Raw genomic sequence first — 26122 nt, 5'->3', positions numbered from 1 at the left:
AACCTCAATAAAGAGCATTTCCTGTTTTGCTATTACTTGAAAATTGTGTTTCTTTTACATAAATCATGTGAATCTTGTATACAAGTAAAACTTATCAGAAATTTATGAACATAATTTTTGCAGAGCCAGTTGTTAAATATTTACCATTACATCACTGGTTGAGTTTTTAAACTCTTAAATAGAAAGAGCTATCTCTGGGGTGGAAAAAAAACATGTTGTAATCTGAAACAGTACAGTAAAAGGGTAAAATAATCCACTAGGTGGCAGTAACAAGAAGGAGGAAAATCACAGAAAAACAAAGTAGAAGGAAAAGCAATTTACATAGAAATTACTTCATCTGTTTTTGTATCATTTAATTCATTAAATTGTATTAGAAAAGAAAATTACGACATTTGTAAAAGCTGTCTTGTACTAGCCAGTTATAAAAATAACACATGTTCAGTATAAAAAGTTCAGTAAATGAACAAGGGCATAAATTAAAAATTGGATTGGCCAAAAAGTCAATGGCTTTTGTATGCTGGCTCTAGTAGTGCTCAGTTGTGTTTCATTTCATTCAAAATAATTTTGTGAGACTATATTGTGACAGCTGTCACATCAGCATGCATTTAAAAAACATCAAAATTGGTGAATTTTTGTGCAGCCATTTTAATGTTGAAGACGAAAGAAGATAGGCAACACTTTGGCATATTATGCTTTGTTATTTCAAGAAAGGTAAAAACGCAACTGAAACACAAAGAAAAGATTTCTGCAGTGTGTGGAAAAGGTGCTGTGACTGATCAAATGTGTCAAAAGTGGTTTAGGAAGTTTTGTGCTGGAGATTTCTTACTATTGAAGTTGAAAGCAATCAAATCCAGACATTGAGAATAGTCAATGATAAAAAAGGGAGAAAGCCAACGTACTCAAAATACTCAAATTAAGAAAGTTATTGGTGAAAATGAAAAATGTGTCTTATTTTATAGAAAAAATACAAACTTTTTGGCCAACCCAATAAAATGACCCACAAAATGACTTAAGGATTAAGTCTGTTGATATTTTTGGTGAAAATCCTTGTAGGCATTATGCAAAAACAGGATTATAACTTTATTTTTTCCTATTGTACCACAAATTCTTTATCAAGAAATATATAACCCTGACTGGTGTGGCCCAGTGAGTTGGGCGTTATCCTGCAAAAGTCCTGAAAGGCCACCAGTTCAATTCCCCGTCACAACACATGCTGGGGTTTCAGGCCAAGTCTCCAGTCGCAATGGGTATGAGAGGCAGCTGGTCGATGTTTCTCTTGCACATCAATGTTTCTCTCCCTCTCTTTCACCCTCCCTTCCTCATCTCTAAAATAAATAACTAGATAGGTAGGTAGATAAATAAATAAATAAATAAATATTTTTATAAAAAGAATGACTTGTCAAGTGAGTATGTATCTTGTGTCTCCCTAACATTTTCTTAATAGCAAAATGAAGAAATTAGGCAAAAACTGGCCTGGTGCCCAGCAAATGAAATTTACGTGGTGAAAGGCTTGTAATTGTGTTTCTCTGGCCACTAATGTGATTCCAGCAAATTGAGGAAGCAAGACGGCTCCGTGCACACTGACAGACTGGAGACCATTTGTCAACCAGCCTCCTCAGATTCTGTGCAAATAACTCACATGCAAATATGAATCTATTATAAAAACTAACAGAAGAACTTAAAGCCAAGATGACAAGTGTCATTTAAACATAACCCAGGGAACACCCAAAGGAATTCTTTTCAATGGGAAAACACTACTATTGTTTTTCATTATTAAGAGCATATTATAAAGGTTGCAACAACTCTGGGTTCTGCATCAAACGTTGTTCCTTATAATAACAGGTGCAGTTTTACAGAATGGCTTTATTTGCTTGCTGATGTGTGCGAAGTCTGGGAAGGATGTGGGTGGAGGAGTGGAGACATTGGCAGCTTGGGGGGCTGCAGGACAGAGAGAGGGCAGGAGACTGCTCATGCTGTGCCTGTTTTGTACTGCTTGAATTTTGAGTCATTTTAATGAATACATAATTTTAAAATGAATTTTAAAGTTTAAAGAATGGACTATTCCCTGGTGATTTTTTAAATTCAATCTCTATTGAATTTGATTTGGTCAATATGCCCACTAGCTTGCTATTTACAAGAAAATTTAACAAACTAGCCAAGAAAATATCTCCACAAGCCTTATTTTAGTTTTGGAAAACATTCACTTTAATTTCCACCAAATAGCTAAGTAACCTTACAATTGGAATCAGACACAAAATTATAAAGAAAAAAACTTTCATATATGAGCTATAGAAAATTCTTCAGCAGAAGAAATATAAATGTTGTAATATCTCAATTTAAAAATAAGTCAACTTCTGCCCTGACAGGTGTGGCTCAGTGGATTGGGTGTCCTCCAGCAAACGGAAAGGTGGCTGGCTCCACTCCAGGTCAGGGCACAGGCCTGGGTTGCAAGCTGGTCCCCAGTTGGGGCGCGTGCAAGAGGCAGCCAATCCATGTTTCTCTCCCTCTCTTTCTCCCTCCCTTCCCCTCTCTAAAAATAAATAAATAAAATGTGAAAAAAACATATAAATAAGTCAACTTTAACAATTAGTTCATTTAATAAATATTTCCTGAGTTCCTATCACGTGCAGGCACTGTTCTGGGTTTGGGGGCTACAGCGGGGAACAGGACAGAAAATCTACCAAGTCAGGCTCGGAGGAATGTCCGGCAGATGAGGGGTTAACGTTACGTCTCCCCGTTCTTTGTTCTCTGTCCATTTCAGCCTCTCCACCCTCGGCCTCTCATTTTCCTTTCTTCGCGCGGCCATCGGGAAACCTCCACCAGAGGGCGCTGTCTCCTTGGCCAAAATAAAAAGTAAAGGCCCGTTTCCGTGGGAACGTATTCTTTTGCTTGCCCTTGGTTTTGCTTTTAACTCCCCTTTTCCGTGACCAAAACACAGCTTAAAATATGCCCTTTTGAAGAAAACAAAAACTATACAAACAGCTGAGACACGGGGAGAGGCTGAGTTTGCTGGATGCCCCTGAGAGGAAGCGGGGGGGGGGGGGGGGGGGGGGGGGGGGGCAGAAAGGGACGCGCAGAGAGAAGGGGGCCGGCGGGACGGGAGGTCGCACGGGGCGCAGAGACGGGTCCACAGGCACTGCCCTGGCTCACCTGTTGCCCATCTGCAGGTGAGCAGAGACGCCCATCCGTGCACCTGAGGTTTCTCCGTAGGGAAACAAGTCACTTATCCCTCGTGGGAGCTCAAAATATTAATCCCGTCCCTCCACAGACACGGGTTATCAGGAGAAAATCAAAGTTTAATACACATGCACACGGGGAATGCACACAAGCATGATAAAACCACGAAAATTGCCCACAGACAGAGAGGGAACTCTGGGTGAGTGAGGTATTTCGGACGAAGGAGAAATGGGTGGCAACAGGGAACTGGATTTCAGGAGTGACAGAGGAAGGGCCCCCGGGGACGCAGGGCGCACCCCGCGGCAGGCCGGGCCGCGCTTTCCTGTTGACCGCACTCGATTCCATCTGCACTGAGGCTGCGGCGTCCTGGGCTCCCCTCCCTGAAGCCGTGTCTGCCTCCGAACCTCGTGGGCAGGAGAGGACGGAGGGCCAAACGTTCTGTCTGGGTCTCCTGTTTCTTAATGAACAGCTTAAAACCCATATCCCCCAAAGCAGCATCAGGGTGGCGGGACTTTGCTCCCCTCACCTCGCTCACCCAAGGGGGTCCTGTTAGATCACGGTCTGCGAAGGTGCTGTTTTGGACAACCGAGCTCTGTGGCTCTAACAAGATTGCTAAGAGAAAAGACATAACTTTTGAAATTAATATGTAGTATTTAACGTTTTTAAATTAGTGCTTACTACGCATCACACATTGTTCCAAGTGCTTTAAACGATTAATTCATTCATTATTTTAAATTTGGCACTGACACTAATCTTCACAGCGAGGCAGACACTGTCTTCATCCTCATCTACGCACAGACAGGTAACCCCCCGCCCCTCCCCACGCCAGGCCCACAGCAGCGGGAGGCAGAGCTGCCGCTCCCGCAGAGCGGCCTCCCCTCCTGAACCCCGCCCACACCCGAGCTCCCAGTGCGGCGGGTGACACGGGACACCCCGCACGCGAGGGCCACGGAACAGGGGTTCCTTCCGGGGCACGCCAGGGACGGATACAACGCTTCACAGAGGAAACCAGGCTAGTCAGGCCTCACAACGCCCGAGCTGCAGCGACAAGAACTGTGGTCCTGCACACAGCGTCCACGTGCGTGTGTTCCGGGGGCCTCGTGGCTGCACCGCGCAGAGCCTGCCACCTGGGAGCCGCCGCCGCCGGCAGAAGGACCTCGCGGTGTCACTGTGTTTCCCATCACAAGCTCTGAGGACACGAGAACGTCTTGTTTTCCTGCTTAAAACACGTCCTGATGCTACCAGCTCAGGAGAAGGAAGGCCCTTCCTGTCCACATTAATCACTTCAAAAGCTTGTTTCAAAAAGCAGCAACTGTTGTGGTCGGAAGTCCGATGTAGCATTTCTCTATTATCCTTAACTACTTAAAAATGCAATTATAATCGTTATTTTTAAAATCAGTAAACATCTGTTGCCATGGATGACTCTACGCTTTGGCAAATTCTTTTCTGGCATTTCCAAAAATGGACATAGCAATTTATTTTTTTATTCTTTAATCAAAATGAACTAACAAGAGTATTAGAAAATCAGGAAATGCTTATCAACTTTGCAGGCTAATGATTATTTTCACCACTGTCACTTGCAGTAACGTTTGGAATCAATAAGCTTTAAAAAATGTCGTTTCTAATTATAAAAGATAATAAAGATTCACTGTGAGAAAAAAAATGTAATTAAAGGGAAAAAGATAAGTATCCAGATAAAAGCACATTGACAAGTATTTCTTATGCATAGGGATAATGTGGTAGAGAGTATACTGGAAACACTTTTATCCTAAACTTTTAAATTAATAAGTAGACATGCATCATGTCATTAAAATTTCTTTTTAAAAACTACTTTTAAACCCTGGCTGTCGTAGCTCAGTGGATTGAGCGCAGGCTACAAACCAAAGTGTTTTAGGTTCGATTCCCAATCAGGGTAAATGCCTGGGTTGCAGGCCATGACTCCCAGCAACCACACATTAATGTTTCTCTCCCTCTCTCTCTCTCTCTCTCTCTCTCTCTCTCTCTCTCTCTTTCTCCCTCCCTTCCCTCTCTAAAAATAAATAAATAAAATAAATCTGTTTTTAAAAACTACATTTAAATGGCTGCATAATATTCCACTTCATGGATGCACCAAACTTACTGAACAATTTCCTTAACGTTAACTGTCTCAATTGTTTTCCATTAGGGGCCATTGCAATGACAGCGCGCCAGCGTCCAGGGCTGCTCCCCGGCCACGGGAGATTGCACGCTCACCGTCCGAGGGGAAGGGCCAGCCGTGGGCCAGCGACTCACATTTTCTGGAGAAGTCTCAAGAAACCTGAAAAGCTCTTAGTTTTAAAATGTCAGTGTGCCCTCACCTTTTGAATTGACTTCAGAGTCAGTGTTGCACATTGTCCTTTCGGTGTTTACACCGAGCCTGACAGAATATCCTGGGGTCATTAAAACAGAGGTGTGACTAAACTCTCTCACAACTGGAAGAATCGTTGTTTTTAAATCAGTGCTGAATTTCACAGATCACTTCTTCTTGGTTTGAATCAAATTCCGAGAATTTGGGCGTTTCATTCTATTGCTTTCCAAATCCTCCTTCCCGCTCGGCTCCAATATCTAAGCTCAGCAGCAGTCAGAGTGACCGATGTTTTCACAACTTGACTCATGAGATTGCTTAGTGTTCATGTTTTTGGTTCCCATTGTGTTCAGATTTTAGCACTTGGCCCTTTCGGGTCCTGAAAATGAACATTCTAATTTTAGAGCAGTCACAAACTTTTTTGCCTCATACCTAATTCTCATTGGAAAAGCAGTTTTTTTCCTTTCAGAAATATCTGGTTCATGTTATTTCCCCCCAGCTTTACATATTAGTTGAGCTTGCTTTAGTTGGGATTCTATTAGCTAGACGCTCATTTAAAACAAAATAGCAACAATTAGCTGAACAATGAGCCTCATCCCCAAAGGAATTCCACACCACAGAATCTAACATTTCAGTTGGTGCAACTGTTTACCTAATTTATCTGAAAAGGCAAAGAAGCAAGATTAGAGACATTTCAGATGACTTCTCGATGACTTCTCGATGTCATTCCTTACAGCAGGGGAGTCAAACTCATTTTCACCAGGGGCCACGTCAGCCTCACGGTGGCCTTCAAAGGGCCAAATGTAATTTTAGGACTGTATAAATGTAACTACTCCTTAACTAGGGGCAAGGAGCTTGGCGCTGCCGCCGGGTAGAAACAAGGTGCTGAGCATATAAAACAAGGCGGAGGCCGGATTCAGCCCATGGGCCTTGTGTTTGCCACCTGTGCCTTACAGTATTTATTTAACATGCTGGAATATAAATGAGGTTCATTTCTCTGGTATATAGTTAGTATTATGTGTTAGTTGGCATTGGCTTCAATGCTAGTGGGGGTTTTTTAGATTTTATTTATTTATTTTCAGAGAGAGGAAAGGAAGGAGAAAAAAGGGAGAGAAACCTCAATGTGTGGTTGCCTCTTGAGCGCCCCCTATTGGAGACCCAGGCATGTGCTCTGACTGAGAAGGGAGTCTGCGACCCTTTGGTTCACCGGCGGGCATCAATCCTCTGAGCCACACCAGCCAGGGCACAACACTAGTGTTGTTAAATGACAAGATACAACAACACAAAAATAGCAGAATGCGACCAGTGGAGTATATTGATTAATGAAACTTCACCTCCGTTTTGGAAGCACATATCTTATGACTTTTAAATCTGGCCTCTAACAATAAATTCAAGTATTACTTTCTTTGTAGTTAGCAAGATCATCTTAGCATTGTGCAATAACATTTTTCTACCCTTTAAATACTAGAAAAAGAAACGACCACCTAAAATAGGAACTCGGCTCCTGCTGCCACTGGGTCTGGGCTTCCCCAGGCCAGTGGCAGTGACATGGGTCTCGGAAGGCCGTTTGCCATTATAGCTGTTTCTCTGGCTTTGGCCAAATGAAAGCGAAAGGCAGCATTGATATTGACCTGTCTGAATTGGCTGACGCATTACGTCAGCACCAAACTGCAAGACTTTCTTCCTGAAATCCCAGTAAGCCCTTCATGAAATCTTCGCTCAGAAGGAGTCCCTCACGTCCCCCCTGAGCCTGTCACACCGGGCTGAGCAGCCTTGGTGCTATCGCCAGTGTCCCCAAGCACAACCACTTACTCAGTGTGCACTTCAGTGCTGTGGGAGAGAGAGCAATTATCTTTCTATTGGGTGGGCCAGTGAGTTTGCTCTTTCTCTCTGAACAATGGCACTAGTAGTGCTTAGTTGTCTTTAACTTTGTTAGAAAAAACTGTCATATCAGTGTGTGTTTTTTAAAAAGGTCTCAAAATTGGTGAATTTTTGTGTAGCCATTTTAATATTGAAGATGGAAGAAAATAAGCAACTGGTTTCCCAACACGGGGCTCCTGGGTCCCCTGGAATATCCAGGGCTGCAGCAGTGGCAGCTCTGGGCTGGTCGCCTGCGAGACCAGGCCGCGTTCAGACCCCTGGGACTCTCGGCCCCTCCCTCGTTCTCCAGAGAGCGGGGCGCGGCCGGAGATGGAGTTAGTGATGCACCTGCCAGGTCTGCTGGTTTGCAGTTACCAGGAAAAATAATGTCTCAAACTGTATCACTAAGCAGGGTGCCTTATGTATAATATTTTTTAAATAATCAGCAAATGATGCTAGTCATTAAATAGTCTCCTATTTCCAGGGAAGTTTTTCTCACCTGTGTTAGAGAGGATGGACTTTTTATCAATTAAACAGCCTTTTATCAAGTTGTTTTCACTTACTGATGATATAAAGCGATGAACAGAACTATAAATCCCTGCACGTGAGCATGAGGTGAGGTGGCCTGTCACCGTGCTGCGTGGCACTTGGTGGTGTGCCCTGAGTAGCGATAGTATGTCGTGCTCGAGCGAAAAGGCACAAGTGGATTAAAATGGGGCACTTACCTTTCAAGTAACCATCACTAAGTAATTAAGCAAGAACATCCCCTTTATAACTGAGGAGTCTTGATCAAAATTTTCAATCCCCTCAATTTTGCTCAACAAAGCCAAGATTTTTGAATGTCACTCCTTGTTCTTCAAATGGAAAACAGAATACTCTACTCGAACCACAAATGCATCGGCCATCACAGCTGCCCAGGCGCCTTCGTGTCGCAGCCACACCCCAGGACACCGAAGCTGCAAGTCTGGGCAGGCGACTCTGTCACCTGCCGCCCCGTAAATATCCGAGACGCCACTTTCCTGCTCTGCCAGGTGCTCCCCACGATCGGGACTTAATTCCAGTCAACGTTGTCACATTTTATCCCTGCCACAACCTACCCTGCCTTCATGACAGGAAGTCCCCTCCATAACCTCAAGCATTCTTCGTGCAAAGACCGTGGGCTTCCTCCCCCTGCTCCCAGCCCAGGGCCCCCCAGCCCCAGGTCCCCGGCCCTCAGCTCATCCGGGTCAGCCCTTCTCCAGCCGGATCCAGCCGCTTCCCGTCAGTCAGAGCTGGGCCAGAAAGTGACACCTGCCTGCCCCAGGGTCTGCTGCTCACGGAGGAGCAACCTGACCTGGGGCTCTGAGCAGCGCTGGACTCGCAGAGTCTGAGGACGGTGCCGACAGTGCTGGGAGCAGGGAGGGAGGTGGGGCCCTGACGGCTCCTCCTGATCCCGATGGCCAGGAAGTCCTCTTCATGCCCACAGCGCCTTGGGACCCTCAGCGGACGCCACCAGCAGCCAAAGTCATCACCTCCCCTCATCCTGGCCTCGGGCCTGTGTAAGAGCCTCTGGTCACTGTTTGGGTCCACTCATACAACTGAACACCAAAACACAAACAACCCAATAAAAATGGGCAAAAGACCTGAACAGACTCTTCTCCAAAGAGGACACACAGATGGCCAACAGATGTATGAAAAGACGTTCAACATCACTAATCATTAAAGTAAGGCAAATTAAAACCACACTGAGATACGACTTCACACCTGTTGGAATGGTCATAGTCAATAAATCCACAAACAACAAGTGCTGGCGAAGATGTGGAGAAAAGGGAACCCTTGTGCACTGTTGGTGGGAATGCAGATTGGTGCAGCCCTGTGGAAAACAGTATGGAAATACCTCAACAAATTAAAATTGAACTGCCTTTTGACCCACCAACTCCACTTCTGGGTATTTACCCAAAGAAATCTAAAACACTAATTTGAAAAGATACATGCACCCCCGTGTTCCTTGAAATGTTGTTTACAGTCGCGAAGATACAGACTCGGCCCAAGTGCCCATCAGTACACAGGTGGATTAAAAGGCGGTGGTGCGTTTACACAAAGAATTCTACTCGACCGTAAAAAAGGAGGTCCTGCCATTTGCAACAGCACAGATGGACCTGGAGGGTGCTGTGCAAGTGAAGTAAGTTCAACAGAGAAAGAAAAACCATATGCTCTCACTTTCCTGTGGAATCTAAAGAGCAAAATAAATGAACAAACAAAATTGAAACAGACTCATAGACACAGAGGGCAGACCGGTAGTTACCAGAGGGAAGAGGGATTTTGAGGCTCTTGAAAAAGGTGAAGGGATTAAGAAGCGCAAACTGGCAGTCACAGGAGAGTCACAGGCTGTAAAGCACAGCACAGGGAGCACAGTCGGTCTTATTGTAATAACTGCGAGCGGTGCCAGGTGGGTCCTGGACTCACTGGGGGACCACGTGGTAAGTTACATGAATGTCTAATCACGATGTTGTGCCCCTGAACCTAATGCAACATTGTGAAGTGTACCGGAAAAGTGGATGTTCTCTTTTCATTTGTGTATTTTAAGCCACTGAATGTTTTGTAATGCCCCAACTGTAACTGAAAATTTTTACAAAAATGTGAAAATCAAAGATTTACATTTCAAAATAAGTCAGTTCTCTACTGTTTTGCATGATTTAAATTTTGATTGAAGACTTAAAATTATGTACTTCTGAATTTAAAACACTTGGTCGAATTACGTGAAATTGCTATAATAATTTGTTCTAAGAGACCACACCATCACCGGTTCCCACACATCCCTACAAACAAATACAACACACAGACTGCGCCAGGCAATACTGGCCCACACAGAACACTTCCTATATGCCAACATTTTCCAGAAAATATTCCCTGGCGACAACCTGATGTGCACTCCCGTGTAGCTTGTTTTTCCGCGATGTCCAACAGGGTTTGTCTCAAACGGACAATCCTTAGAAAACTGATGTCATTTATCAATTTCAAGACAGTGAAACTATGGGAAGTAGTAGCAAGGAAAACAAAAAATACTGACACAGCTTTTTTTTTTTTTACTTAAAAGGCAAATGGCAAATTATAAACGAGGCTTCAGATTATAAACCACATGGCTTGGGCTTCTGTTAGTTTTGATCAATTATTTGGGGAGTACAAACAGGTATTAAAGACTTTTCTGAAAAATGCTAAATACAGGTTTTTCTTTCAACATTTTTCAAACGTTGCTTCTAGCATCCCCTAGCAGTTGTCTTCCAAATACGGTAAGGAAGACAGGAGGCGATTCCTTGGGAATTTGTGTTTGCCCGACTGAGCAGGAATATGCACATTTGCAGCTGGGCCAGGTTCAGCCCATTTTGCTGGAGAATTCCCAGTGCACTGGATTTTTGCCAGAAAAACTAGGCTGGGTTGTTGGAACTTCCTTGTCACCCTTCTGCAAAGCTCCACTCTCCCTGTGGTGGCCAGGACACCCTCTGCGGACGCTAGGCTGAGCCGTGTGAGGAAACCCACCTCTGTTCCCTGCGAGCTCCTCGCTGAGCACATGGGGCCCTCCTGCCACAGCCACTGCAGAGCCCCCAGGCCCCTGGTGCTGAAGAAAGCTTTTCCGTGCCGGCTCTCCTACAAGATTTGCAGCTTTGCAGCTTACGGCTTCTGAAGAGCTCAGAACACTTCTAACGCTGTAAGCATTTTACCATGTTTTCTCTGCACACTGTGCAGCCCCAGCTGAGGAGGGCACAACACCAAGGGCAGGTGGGCGCCGGGAGGGCCCGGGCTCTGCTGAGAGGGGCAGTATTTCCTGCTTCAGCCTCCTGACCAGGGTGCCCTCCCGCAGTCTCCACTGCTTCGCTCCCAAGCATGTGGCTCGGACACAGGACCCAGGTCGTCCCCACATGTGTGTGGAACTTGGCTGAGAAGAACATGCTCACTGAAGAATGTAGTTGGTGATGATCATTAACACACATTCTAGGGCTGTGCCTGGTTAATTTTGTCCCCGGTACAGTAACGAGTAACGAATCGCTAGCATTAGAAGGGATTCATTCAAATTAAGCGGAGGACTGTGGGGGAGGGAGGCATGAGTTCTTTGGAAAAAGTAAGTAACCAGCTCATGGAGCCTGTTCACTCTGTCGGATGCGGGTCCTTGCACACGGCCTCGGCAGAAGGTTCAGGAATACCCTCGGAGGAGTGACCACGGCCCCCACATTCTGTTCTGTTCTTGCAGGAAAATTAGTAGCTCTGTGGCTTATTGAGAGTTCATTTTCTCCTTTTCTACAGTGAGGGAAGAAAAGGGCTTTTATGCCAATTGGAAGCAGTGGCTTAAAACAAAACAGGAAATAGGATGGAACAAAAGAAGATTGTGCTCTACACTCACAAGAACTGTATGTGAAACACAATCATAGTTTCATACGGACAATACATCTCTTAAACCTAGCCAAGACAGAGGCTGGAAATCTCCCATTTGGATTTGATGGTTGGCAACACAAACGGATTAAGATGAACAAATCTAATTCTAGCATTTTCTATCATTACTCCCAATTATACATGTTCTTCAGGAAAACATATTCCAGAAAACACAGAGCTTGAGGGTTTGAGTTATGTGTATTTAATCAAATTAGGTTGTGATTATTGGTCAGAGTAAAGGGTCAAAATTCTGTCACTGTAGGAATATCTCAAACCTTACACTTGATTTATACAGAGAGATAAGACATTGGCACACGGAAGTATGGAAATCCTTGACATCACATCCAAACGAAAAGGCACATGTCATCACCGACCACGTCAGTGCAGGGTACTCTGGCTGCTGACACCCGAAAGGTCTAGTCTCGGCTCTTTTCTCCGGGGGCTGCACACAGACGAGCCTCGAAGAAGCTTTCAGACACTCAAGACTGCGAGCGTATCTCCGGCTGGCATGAGGTCCGAGCTAACCCTTCCGACTCCTCGGCAGGCCTCCGGCGTAACCACAGCAACGCTTCCCGTCCCTGGAGACGGACAGCTCCGTGTGCCTTCCAGGCCGCGCACCTGAGCGCCGGACCTCTGGACCAAGCCCGGAATTCGGCTCCTCCCCCGTCCCAGGAAGCGGAATCCGAGGGTGAAAGGACCAAGGTCTCCCATCAGTGGGACCCCAGGGCATCCTCGGGTGGCCAGCGCCCACCCCAGCCCCAACCTCCAGGTGAGAAGTTCCCGGCAGCACCGGCCCCAGGGCTGCACCCTGCAGAGATGTCCTCCAGTCACCAGAGGGGGGCGATGTGGAGCAGACGGGAGGCTGCGGGCCCGCAGGCCACTTCCTTCTCCGTGAGCAGAGGACAGAGGTGGGGGCTTCTCGGGTGGCCTCTCCGGCGGGGGGGGGGGGGGGGGGGGCGACACCCTCCCTCTTCTCCAGACTCTTGAGTTCTAAGCGTTGCCAGCGGGCTGTTGGGTCTGCCAGCCCTGGGCCGCCCTGGCCCTAAAATGAAATGGTCTGTGTCCAAACTTCGGCTCCACCGAGTTTGCTGGGAATTGACTGTGTGAGTCGGACAAGCTGCTTGACCTCTCGGAGCCTCCGTCTCATCAGATGCAGAAGCAAGACGCAATACCTGCGCCGTCTCTTCCGAGCAGCCCAAGCACGCGGCTGGAGTGGCTGGGGTTCACACACGTTCAACACTGACCCCTGCTGGTTTGGCCTCGTAAGTCTCTCAGCAAGTTCTAGGACCTCCCACCAGTCTTCCCCGGAGGGGGCGCGGGGGTCCCTGTGTCTCCCTCAGCCACGCCCTGGTTCCGGCAGGTGCTGTTATTTTCTTGAAGACATTCGACTCCATGTCTATGGATCCCACAAGCCCCGAGCAAAGTCGCACCTAAAGGAAGAGCCGCGTCTTGCTGACCTTGCTATCCTCCCACAGCTGCTGGAGATCAGGTCCTCCCGCTGTCCCTCCTCCGAGGACAAGGGCAAGGGCCCCCCTCATGGGCGTGGCCTCCTGACCAGCAGAATTAACTGCACGGAGCGCCTGGCTCCTCAGGCCCCAGGTACGCAACGCACTGAGCAACGGTGTGTGTGGAGCTTCTTGGGCCCAAATCAGTGTCTATTATCACTGAAATCAGCGACATAATTAGCAACACTTTGGGTCAAAGTAGACACTACCTGCCTATGTTATTACAGAGAACATGCGGCCTCCAAAAACAGCGAGTGTGTCCTCAGAGCTCTGTGCTTCGGTGCAACTCAGAGCAGCTGTGATCACCAGAACTGCGACGGGCCCACAGTGGTGTCCTGTGGGCCCAGCGGTGGCGTCGCCGGGGACCTACCTGGATGCGGGGTGAGCAGGTGGGCGCCGGCCCTGCCCCCTCGTGCCCGGGAACCAGACAAGTCTCTTTTCGCCTTTGTGGATGCCACATTTTATTTTTCAAAGTGGTTTCGCAGCTACAGACATTTGAAAATTCCTGAACAGAAGCCCTCTTCAGGACTCTAAAGGACTCTCCGGCCTCAAGTAAACACTCTTAGAAATCACAATGGGAAAGAGAAATGCAGCGTTTCCAGTTAAATGGGCACCGTAACCTTCCCACGGTTCAGAGCCGACGCGCTGAGGCAGTCGCCGTGGGGCCTGTTCATCACACCCAGCGGAGCCTGGCAGCCCGAAGGGCGCGCCAAGCTCTCGGCGCCTGGGCACGGACGGCACGCCGCCTGGGTCGTGGAAAACAGGACAGCGGTTTGGAATTAGCGAGCAATCTCTTCCTCAAGGCCAAACAGGGTTATTAAACTCTGCCATCAAAATACTGCCGTTAGGAGACACGCCCCCAGGCTGAGGACCTGACAGCGGCCAGCGTCTGCCTTACCCTTTCCATCAAAGCAGAGTCTGTGCTTTCTGACCTTAGAAAGTAACATCTGGCCCTGGCTGGTGTGGCCCAGTGGAGTGAGTGCCAGCCTGAGAACCAGAGTGGCAGGTTCGATTCCCAGTCAGGGCACATACCTGGGTTGCAGGCCAAGTCCCCAGTAGGGAGCACATGAGAGGCAACCACACGCTGATGTGTCTCTCCCTGTCTTTCTCCCTCCCTTCCCCTCTCTCTAAAAATAAATAAGTAGAATCTTTTAATAAAAAGAAGTAACATCCATATACATAGCTCACTTATAAACACACAAAACGTATGTTCCTTCAAACCAAGGGGAAAGCCCACAGGTAGATGAAGGTCCTCAGACATGGCTCTGGTTTAACCCCAGGGAAGGAGGTCATTGTTCACTGGCTTTAAATAAGCCCTTCCACCAGCTACGGCTTGTTGTGAGCCTCACGGCTGGCTGAGGGGTGTTAGCAGATTGGAAGCTTGGACCCCTGGCCACAGGCAGGGGGTCTGGGGACAGTACTCATTCGCTGCCATAGAGACCAGCTTGGCTTACCAGCACCAAGGAAACTGTCCCTGCCCCCCCACATGCTCTCACACTTGTCCCCTCCCCTCACACACCACCTGGCCACGTGCTCTGCACCTGCTTACCTCCCGTCACTGCCTTAGTGTGGCTGAGGGGCGTGTCCTCCAGCAGCCCCCCGCCCTCCTCCTGGCTGGCCCCACCCCCCAGCCCTGGGCCCTCAGCCCCTCCTCCTTCTGCACTACGCCCTTCAACCTCTAAGTGTGTCCCCGATTCTGTCGTCCCTACGGCCATGGCCAGCTACCACGTTCTCTGCACTTCCCCTCACAGACTGGGTTTCCAAAGAACACCTTCGCCCTTCACAGGTGACCCCACCTCCCCACCTCCCATTTCTTCCTCACCCCGCTCCCCGCCAACTTCCGTTCGCCCCTTCTTCCCCGGACGCTGTCCTCTGCCCCCGGCCACAGTGTCATCCACACGCAAGCAGCCTCTTTCCCTCTCCCGTCTCAGCCACAGACGTCTCATCCAAGAAGCTCCTAGCCTCATCTCTCCCCGGCCCCCTGGCGTGTGCGCCGGGCCTGCCGCCGGTCCCCGCCGGGGAAGCGCGTCCTGCTCTAACGTGTTCACGAAACAGGACACGCCCATTGGGGTGTCCCTCGGTCGGCACTAAGGAGAGGAACCAATTGTCACGCAGCGCTCAGAGGAACGGCCTCAGCTCAGAGGAAACCCACGCTAACTGAATGCCCGCCATCAGAAGAGGATAAACTTTTGGTGTCAAATGATTTCACCCACTTTTTCCCAAACTTCTCTTCAAATTAAGCCTCCTCACTGGCACCTGCCCTGAGCCTTAGAAGGTCCTCGGGGGAGTTTCTAAGCGGGACCAGAAGTTCTTTCACGTCGTGATTGCAGCAGGAGTGGAGCTGACGTCTCCTCTTCCAACACCCGCGTGGGGCTCCTCGGGTTCAGCGGCGACACAGGACACGCTGCAGCTCAGGGCCCGTCTGTCCCGGTGTGGCCGCCAAGGTCAGCGGCGCCACACAGCTCACCTCATGGTTCTCGCCGCAACCATGTCTGCAGCACCAGACTCGATGGTCTTACAGTGCGTTAAAGACTTGTTCCAGGACAGGAAGGTTCTTCTAGACACGATTCATGGCTTTAAAAAACCAGATTTCTACAAATCCTATGCGTGATCAGTATCTGGGCTAAGAGTCTTTATGGTCTATTATTTCCTTAAACAGAATATTATTTCCTTCCTCCCCTCCCCTTCCTTAAACGTGTTTTTCAAATAGCTATGAATAGAATCAGGATACTTCTGCCTACTTCTGATACAATCTAGCTGATTATCCAGAATCAAACTGCCTGGCTGACAAGCTCACGGGAATCGATTTCATGAGTGATTCAGAGACGATGCTTTGTCACGGAAAAGCCCCAGGGTATAACAGATGACCAAGCCCACACACCGGCAGCCCACGGTGCCTGCTGCCCCAGGCAGCAGGGGGAGGTCCTCCCCCACCGCCCTCCTCCCACCGGCGAGTACGCTGACCAGATGATCGGTTTATCCTTCCATTCCCAAATAACGCTGACGGTAATTTGCCAGACTACAGAAAAAGTTCCACCATATATTACATTTATCACAGTTATTCCTAAAGCTATAATGTCTTTAAATATGTTTACACACCAAAAAACTCTTTTTACCAAAATGGTGCTTATTTACACTCCAACCTCTGTGCCTTTTCTCGGGACTCCTAGCCCAGTGGTGGCAGAACCGCAAGTACCTTTTGCAACATGGTTGTCATCCGAAACGCCAGCTCTTCATGTCCCTGCTCAGTCACTTACCTAGAAGGAGAAAAACGACACGTGAGTTTGAAGTCGTTTCAGCTTATCAACAGCGACCGTTTTCACATTGCTACTGAAAACAGGTGTGTAGTGGGTACCAATTAATCACGTAAAATTGTCACTATTGTAAATGCAAAAGAGTAAAACAAAAAACATTTAAATGTCTTAAGAGCTCAGAAAAGGAGGCAAATACAGGAGGTATCTCCACACACATCCCTCTAAGCTCTTCTCGGTCCCCCTCGTCTTCAGCCCTACTATGTGCTGGTCTACGTGGGTGCCTCTGTGCGTGGTATACATCCTTCCTCACTGCCCTCTTTCCCAGGTCACACTTCAGTCACGTCTGTGACTTTCCCACCTGAAGCTCAAAAAAAAAAAGGTAGAAGAACCGTGTGTATAAGAGGAACAGACTTAAGAAATCGTGAAAATGTCCGTCCGATTCTGAGGACCCTCAGGCAGCGTCCGCAGAGCGAGGCGGCCGCGGTCGCTGCAACCGGACCAGGCGCCGAGTCTCCCTGAGTGCGTTTCTGTCGCTTCGGGTTTACGCCAACGACAGGGGCCGGCACGCTCGGGCCGACCCTTCGGTCATGCTCCAGCTGAAAGGCTGTGCGATCTCTGGTCTGTGTTAAGACTTTCATTGCCGAAGCCTGGCAGAGGCAGCAAAAGGATTTTGGGAAGAACAAAACCCACCCCATCCTGCTATCTGGCCCCACGCTGGGTTTCATCCTGGTCTTTCCCCTTTCGGTCTGCAGATGTGGACCTGTGCTCGCTTAAGAGGCAAACATAGACCTCGCATCAATATTCAACCTTAGCAAACATAACACTATAAACACAAAACACTGTGTCTCGTTTTTACTTGCTCTATAAGTATTTCCCATTTCCTGCCCAGTGTTCACGTCATTTTAATGTCTGCAAACCTGCATACTGAGCTGTTTCACAACTTACTTAGCCTTTCCCTTTCTAATGCCATTCAGGTCACTGCCAAGTTTCTGCAAATGCTAATTCAAGTCCATGTTCTCCACACACATCCCTCTAAGCTCTTCTCGGTCCCCCTCGTCTTCAGCCCTACTATGTGCTGGTCTACGTGGGTGCCTCTGTGCGTGGTATACATCCTTCCTCACCGCCCTCTTTCCTAGGTCACACTTCAGTCACGTCTGTGACTTTCCCACCTGAAGCTCTGTATCGGTTTTCTGAGTCCAACTCATCCAAGCCCAACCAGACGCACGAGGGCTGTGTTCAGTCTATCAACAGACTCGACGGACGGTGACATCCTGTCCCCCAGCCCTGACCTGAACCCTCCTTTTCCTCCCCCAGAAAACCACTGTTTTCTCGTGCAGTCCATGCACACCGCTTGCGAAGCCTAAGACGATTCAACGCCTTAGTGCAGAACCTCGCTTCCCGCCACGACTCCCTCGGACGCACACAAACACCATCAGTCCCTGCACTCCCTCCCCGTGTCTGTCCCCTTCAGCGAGCCCCAGGCTCTCCGAGTCCCTGGCGTCTCTCCGCTCCCGGGATAATTCTGATGAGGTAACTGTCAGCATCATGAAGGGCAAGTCCCGTGCCCTGGCTCTGTGAGTTCCGGAGCCAGGGTCTGTCCGTCCCAAAGTGTTCCTTCCCAGTGTGTCTTGCTGCCTCCTTCAGAGGATTTGGGTTCTTTCCTTTTTACTCGATAGCAGATTAGACAACTTTTTCTGGCCAAAGTCTTGTTACGTTCGATCAAGTTTCACTAAAACACTCACCATACTCTATCACAATGTATCCCGTTTTCATGAGATGTGACTCGGCCTAGGGTATCATTAAGCCAAACATTACTAATGTTTCCATTTTATTTTTCTGTTGCTCTTCAAGGCCGATTAGAACTTGAACATCACTAACACACATTCAAACCACGCATGGTCGTGGTCGTGAAAACCTGGAGGACTCGAAGCTGACAACTGGAGATGCTCCCGTGGCTGGGGTCCCCACACCGGTGTCCTGGACCAATGACAAGGGACTCACTAACGAGCTTTTGTGAAAACCACAGAATCTTGAGCCTCGTTCCAGTGCCATCTGTAAGACTGGACCTTTCTACACCCTCTGCAAGCTGACCCTCCTGCATGTGAGAGTCTGAGAAAAGACAGGAATCGTTGGGCCCCCAGCCCTTCCAGCGAGAACTTGGGGTGGGAGACCCTGAGTGTCTCAGGAAGCCTTCCCGGCGATTCTGAGGCAAGGGGAAGTCCGGGGACCGCTGCCCACGCGAAGCAGCACCCCCACCTTCTCCACACACAAGCGGGCTCTCCCTCGGGGACTGTTCCAGAGTCCCTGGGGAGTCCGGGCGCCGCTGCTGTGTCTCCCGGGAGGCACCCGAAGTTCATAACGGCCCCTGGCATGCACGGCGTTCGGCACCCGCTGTTTCTCTTCCCGCCCTTGTCTTACGTGCCATCGAGTCCAGATTAAAAGATTAAAGTTTCAACAGATACAGTGTTCACATTCACGCAAACTGTCTGCAAGCTTCCAAAATGACCCACAGGTGTTCACACGCCTAGGTCCAACGGTCACTTCAAACTCCGTCAGAACGGTGCGTCCGCAGAGCCCGGCTGGCCGGCACGATGCGTCGGGGCCCCGGCCGACCCAGGGAGCGTGAGGGCAGCACTCCGCCGAGGCGCCCTGGACAAGGCCGGTCAAACTGGGAGCAGAGCGTGGCCCCTGGGCGTCACCAGGACGAACCCCCACAGAGCCCTGGCCGACCGGAGCCGCAGGCTAACGCGCAGCAGGACCACAGGGCGTCGAGGTGGCCCCGCTGCTTCCCAGCGCATGCGGCACCGCAGCCGCAGCGCCGCAGGGCAGGGCAGACAGGCAGCCGGCGCGGCATGTGCCGGCGGTGAGCAGGGTGTCTGTCCCCACGTGCCACCTCCCTTTAATTCTAGTCCCCATTCCCGGAGCCGGCGGGGACACACAGACCAGCCCCCGAGGCCCGCTCTGGCACCCAGCTCGCAACAGCACCCACGTCCCGTCCCCTCGGATGCTGACGTCAGGCCCGGGGCTCTGCACCCGCTCTGGCCCCCAGGAAACAGGGACGGTCCACGTGCCCCGGGGCCTGCGAGCCCCCCTGCTAGCGACAGTGTCCTGTCCTCCGTCCGCGGTGTGACGTGCCCTTTCTTGTCTCCCGCTGACCCACCACTGGACGAGACTCTCCCGGCCCCAGAGAGAGAGCTGAGCTTCGAGGCCGGCAGAGCGACGCCACTGAGGACCATCTGCGGCCGACAAAATGCGAACGGACAGCACCGCTGTGGACAGCTCCCCTCCCTACACAGGGGGCCCCACAGGAAGAAGACAGTCTCCCCCCTCAGTCGGTGGTGTCCTGCCCCTGACTGCAACAAGTGCTTCAACACAGCCACGGGAACGGCTGCTGCCCCATTCCAGCCGCGTGTTTCCACTCACACTTTGTCACCGTCGGTCCCAACGGACCACCAAACCCCTCACCTGAACAACGGGAGAGTGTGTACACGGCTGTGCGGGACCCGCCTTCGGTGTCCTCCCCTCCACCCCGGACGCGTCGCCCACAGAGAGAGCTCGGGCCCCTTGCAGCGGCGCCCAAGCCGGGAGCACCCTGCTCCGGGGAGGAGAGGGCGCCCCCAGCCTCGTCCGCATCGTCCTGGCCTGACTCCGCCGCCCCAGAGGGAGGGGTGCAGCCTGGCCCACGTGCTCCTCAGCCCTCTCTCCTCCCCCTCCTCTCTGTTCTGGGGAGGATGGCTCTGCTTCCTGTGCAGGGCACGAGGCGACCTCTCAGGACCCTGACTGCCCAGACAGAGCGAGGGCTCGCAGGCCAAAAGAAGGAAGAGTCCGTGTTCGTGCTTGAAGAGTGGCCAGGTGGGGAGCTGCCCTGGACAGAGCTCGCTGTGCCCCTGGCCCCTGCCCTGCAGCTCCCACGGCACAGCAGCAGCGGCTCTGACTGCAGCGGCAGCTCCCTCCCCTGCGGCGGCTGACAGCAGCTGCGCTCCAGAAACAGGGCTGACGACGCACTGAGCTGGGGCTTTGCTCCGAGGCCAGCCGGCGGACCTTCCAACCATCCCGAGTGAGTTCCTTCCCCTGGGGAGTTTGGGCACAGCCCCTGGGACGGGGGCAGCAGGGTGACAGACGCCTCCAGTGTGCAGTTGCCCGCACGTGAGAGGGCGACTCACAAACAACACGGGGTGAAGCAGAGGCCACGGCTCCCTAGGGCGCACCCCCGAGGGCCTGGGGCCTCTGCTCGGGCTGACTCCACGTCGGGCCGTTCTCTCACTCATCCCGAAGTCACTGCCGACACAGGACACTCTCCCAGCTGCTGTCGTTCACGCTTTGATTTCGGGATTCGTAGATGCTTAGGAGGACAGACCTGGCTTTCGTCTTGCCAGGTTCGTTGCTGTCGTTGGCGTTTTTATAAACCCAGGGGTCTCACAGGACTCTCCACAGCGGGGACACATTTTGGGGGAGTGTTAGGCAGATTCTCAGAATGACTGGACTATATAAGCCAGTTGCTTTCGAATTAAAAATAGTGCCTTGGGGTCTTGCGGGGGTCACGTCACTTATCTGAAATTCAGGGCCTGCCCAGCCCGCCGGCTCTGGGGCCCTGCAAGCGTCGTGGCAAACCCATGGCCTCGGCACAGCGTTTGACAAATCCTCAATTCCCCGAAGGACGGCAGTGACCGCTTCCTGCCACCCTGGGGAGGGATCGAGGGCGTCCTCCACTTGAAAGTCCACAAACGGGTTGAGAAGAATCCCCAGAACCTTCAGGCGTGCATGAGAACTGCCTTTGCAAACCCTGCTCCGAGGGAGCATCTGCCCTTCTGCCCTGAACAGGGGTTTCTCCGCACTTGGGGCTGCGAGGGGACGGCTTCGCGGGAGAACCGCGTGCCCCCCAGGCACAGACTGACGTCACTGCCGAGGCCTCCGGCCGCCGCTTCCCCAAGCTCTCCCCGAGACCAACGAGACAGGACGGCAGCCACCCTCGGTGGCTCCGCGCCGTCCCGGTAAAGGGCCCATTAGGGAGACTTGTGCGAGGGAGGGGACGGGGTACGACGGGGTTACGCGGAGGTCACTGGGGCACCTCCCTGGGGCGGCTCCCAAGCTCCCGCACGAGACGTGCGCAAAGCTCCAGCGTCCGGTTCTCGCCCACGGTGTCCCTTCTTCGTTAACCCCGCCAGGCGCTTAGTGAGTTACTGAAACTCTGCCGCCTGGGCACTTCCTCACGAACTCTGAGGGAAAGGGCAACATTCCCCATCAGCCCCGGGGTTCCGCCCGCAGACCCACCTGCGAGACACAGAGAAACCGCAGCCGCACACGCACAACGCGGGTGCACAGCTGCCTCTCGCCGCCCCCCGCCACCCCCCCCGACTCCTAGGAGCGACTCCTGCTCCGGGCCCCACTGGACGGCGGGTCAGGTCCCCGGGGAAAGGCCTGGGGACAGGAGCTCGGCCCGCAGTGTGTGGGGCAGGACACTCAGCCATTGTCCCCGGTGCTGTCGTGGAGGACGCGGCCTCGGCCACAGAGCCAGCAGGACCCTCGCCACCGACTCCTGCCACAGACAGACGGCCCTGGGAGTGACGGACCGGTGCCGGCTGGCTCGTGTGCCTGCCGGCAGGCCACACGCCCTGGACAGCCGGGCTCCAGTCACTGCCATCGCCCCAGGCTGTGCGGAGGCCACGATCCCTCGTTCTAGCACCTGGGGTCCCATCGAAGGTTCGCCCAAGGGCAGAGCAGCAGGCAGGACGGAGCCCCTCCCCCCAGGGGCCAAGGACAGGGTGGCTGGCCACAGGTGCTGCGTTGGCCCCCCTTGGACTGTGTCCAGGGAGGAAGAGGAGGTGAGGAGGAGTGGACCGGGTCTGAGTGTCCTGCCAACCACCAACTCTCATCTGCTCGACATTCCCAGGCCTGTTGAGGTGCCGATTCCACCTTCCGAACGTCTCTCTTGGAGCACAGCTTCGAGGCACAGTAATGAGCCGAGATGGGGAGGGGTGACGTGGTTTCACTTAAGAAGCGACAAAAGAAATAAACTTACAACAGCGCTTCCCGAAGAAAACATCCCCACCCCACAGACCCCGGCAACCCCCAGCCCCTGCGGGACAAGGGCTCCTCCGGCCCCGCTCACAGCAGGGGCGGTGCCTGCCCTTCCCTGAACCTGAACACATCAGGACCCGGGAGGTGCGGGCGAGTGAAGGAAGTGGCCAATGAGCTGGTTCCGGACGGCACTGGGGCACACAGGAAAGGCTTGCCAGCCTGTTCGTGCCCTTCATGACGTCTTCGTTAGAAAAGTCAGACTGCTGAGGCAGCCAGTGCGCCCTGGAGACGCTCGTGGTGAGGGTGGCCGTTCCGGGGGAGGTCCCGGGGGTCACGCAGGTGCTGACGCTGGACGGGCTGACGGGCAGGAGCCCCTGAGTCCAAGCATCCGTTCAAACTTCAGACATTTCACAGTGACAAAGGAAAAGGCCTGTTTGTGATATTTAAAAAATGAACAAACAAAAACCCCAAATAACTCATGCGATGACATCACCCAGGCAGCTCCGGGAGGACCCGGGATCTTCCCGAACAGCTGGGACGTGAGACGCGGACCACACACGCGGCTCTTTCCAAGGATAAACGGAGGCATCAGCCTATCGGGTCGCTGCAGGCTTCACTAATAAACAAAGTCCCGTGGTGTACTTTCGCCTCTCGTAGTAATTCTGTAGAGGAGAAATAATTGGTCGTTTCTTAAAGAAAAAAAAAATGAGAAACCCGGCAAAAGTAAACGGGGGAAAACAAAGAGAAGGATGTAAGTCACATAACACGAGAGCAGGAAAGTCTAAGGCAGGACATTCACGTCCGGGTGAGCTGTGTGTCCCCTGCGGTCTGCGGGCTGGGCACCGCAGAGCTGGCGGCTCCGGGCACCCGGAGCGGTCGGGGGGCCCAAACGGCGGAAACAGCCGGCAGCGTCCATGCCAGAAACACCCCCTGCCCCCCCAGCCCCAGGGACGAGGGGGCAATGTGGCCCCTAAGGAGATGGCTCCTGGCAGGCAGAGTGTCCTGGTAGGTTCACGGTCTGTCTCTGTGGCCAAGCAGGCCCAGAGAAGCAAGGCCCCTGGAGTTCAAGGGCTGTAGGTGAAAGGGTGTTATCGAATAAGCCGAAAACACTGGGGACATTGTTGTCCTAAGGAACCCTTCATGCACGAAGGTTTTAGGAGAAGAGAAACGTGTCCATTAGCATGGAGCTACAACTACAGTTCACAGCTTCATAACGCCCTTGACGTGGCTGGTTGATAACCTGACATCAGCCACGGGACCCACGGGTGCGGGGTTTACGCCCTGGTCCGCTCTCCTGCCGGGTGCCCCAGGCCCGGGTGCCGGGTCAGCACCCCCGGAGGCCCTCGTCTTTGTTCGCCGCCTGGACACCACAGTGTTGGCGCCGCAACAGCTGACAGCTGCTTTCCCTCTCTGAAAGGCTCTGCCGTGCAACGTGGACAGCACATTTGTCCCGCGGTCAGCCACGGATTAACAAGCATCAGGCCGAGCCAAGGCCGTGCGGGTGGGACGGGGAGGACTGGGGGAGGAAGGCTGGATTTGGCTCTCCGAGAATTCTCGTGGGTGTCTCTGGGGGTGCGGGCGGGTGAGGATGGGCGGTTAGAAAGGAGAGGGGACTCCCTTTCTGCAGAGTCAAAAGAAAATAGCAAAGTTAAAATAATTTAGAGTTGTTCACATTGCTAAAACTTTCAAAAAACATGTTTTGATATTGAGCATCTTAGTTATATTGTAAAGTACGAATCTTTATTTTCAGAATGCAAAAAAAACCTTCCTCATATTTTTTGGTTCAAAAAGGCTGCGTTACAGAAAACAACCTGTGACCCTGTGAACCCCTCTGACCACTTGGGACGCGGTTTTCACCGTCTCTCATGATGAGATGACACCAGAGCCCACACTAACTCTGGAACACGATGGCGTCGGACAGTCTGTTAACCACTTCCACCATCTGATGTGCAACCACACAGTTCTCCACCAACTCATGCTTCACCTTGCGAGTGGTTACCAAAGGGAGCATAAAACACTGCCGGTAGGATGTGGATAAAAAGCAATAACCTGGCTGGCGTAGCTCAGTGGATTGTGTGTGGGCTGCGAACCAAAGCATCGTAGGTTCGATTCCCAGTCAGGGCACATGCCTGGGTTGCAGGCCATGGCCCCCAGCAACCGCACATTGATGTTTCTCTCTCTCTCTCTATCTCCCTCCCTTCCCTCTCTAAAAATAAATAAATAAAATCTTTAAAAAAAAAAAGATTGTCTCATAAAAAAAGCAATAAAATCTACAGCTAAAACCATCTTGAAAAAGCTAACAAGGAAAAGACTCATTTTAATTTTTGTTAAAAAGAGATTTCAGTTAATAGGCATTATATCATTGAATACAACTATAATTTCTGAGAAACATTATTCAAAAAAGAAGGCTTTTCTTGACACACTCAAATGGTTTAAAATTAGTTATCATGAAATGGTAACATGTGTATCATATTTATCTGAGTTTGGCTAAATACCAGTCAATGTCAGAGATAAAATTTACTGGGCATTTGCTATATGCCAAGAATTGTTGAAAATATTGGGAATGCAAACTAATTCCACCCTCAAGGAGCTTACACGCTGGGGAGGATAAACAGTCAGTTGCACGGGATGTTCTGAAACCACCACCACCAGCGGCCTCTGTTCCACTGGTGCCAAGGGAGGGAGACAGACCGCTGCTGCTCTGGGGACACCGAGGAAGACTGCCCACTGGTGCGTGCGTGTTCACGAGTGAACACCGAATTCCAGAGAGTAAATATTTGTAAAATCACAGGAAGGACGTGGAACACACACCTCTTTCACTCACACGTTGAAAATAACTATCGAGTGCTTACGGTGGGAGCCTGGGGGGTAAAGGCGAGGAGACCGGGAAGGAAAGTAAAACTGGAGGCGACTGTAATGTAATGGGGTATCACAGGAGAGACCTGAGCCAAGGAGAAGTCAAACAGGAATAAATCATTGCAGGTTGGCACAATAGGATCTTGAGGGACATAGTACCTATAACCAAAACAACACCAAAAACACCCACAGGAGAGGACTCGCCAGGGTCAGGCACCACCTGCGTCGCTGCGGGCAGTTTCCGTCGCCTGCATCTCTCTCCCGCGGGTTCTTTGCACGACCAGCCCCTGTTCAGGCCACGGTGATGCCCCACAGGAGGCCTGGGTCGCGCCACCCTCCTAGCAAGTGTGCTGAGCTTCTCTGGGAAGGCAGTTTGCAGTGAAACTGCTCACAGGTCCCCTCGGTCCCTCAGGGCCGGGACTGCGTTCTCCATTAGGGGCAGGCCTGTCTGCTCTGAACTTTGTGCTTGTCCCTCCGTCCACCCACTTGCTGGAAGGTGGTTGGCCACCTGAGGCATCCAGCACAGTGTCTGAGGTTAGCTGGACCGGAACATGGGCATCTCCCAGTGCACACAGCCCTGCATCATGTTCACGCCCCGCCTCTGGAATCTCGCCGTACACGTGAGCGGGTCCGCCTCTGGGCAGCGGTGCCCTGAGAGTCCCAGAGACGACCTCCAGGACTGGCCTCTTCCCCAGGCCCCGCCCAGGAGCCCCGGCTGCCCCGGA

The 26122-nt window shown here is 51.4% G+C and overlaps 1 protein-coding gene across 1 annotated transcript in view; it reads right to left on the bottom strand.

Annotated features, from left to right (window-relative positions):
* ANK2 (ankyrin 2) overlaps positions 1 to 26122 on the bottom strand; it is a 253938-nt gene that overhangs the window by 196883 nt on the left and 30933 nt on the right. Inside the window, exon 2 of the mRNA XM_036031726.1 lies at positions 16466 to 16526. Coding sequence (XP_035887619.1) covers positions 16466 to 16486 — 21 coding nt within the window. The 5' untranslated portion in view covers positions 16487 to 16526. The remainder of the gene's footprint in view (positions 1 to 16465; positions 16527 to 26122) is intronic.

Source organism: Phyllostomus discolor, chromosome 8, assembly GCF_004126475.2.
Source record: "Phyllostomus discolor isolate MPI-MPIP mPhyDis1 chromosome 8, mPhyDis1.pri.v3, whole genome shotgun sequence".
Classification (NCBI taxonomy): Eukaryota; Metazoa; Chordata; class Mammalia; order Chiroptera; family Phyllostomidae; genus Phyllostomus; species Phyllostomus discolor.
The sequence above is the reverse complement of the archived record's forward strand: the minus strand, read 5'-3'. Positions and strand labels throughout refer to the sequence as shown.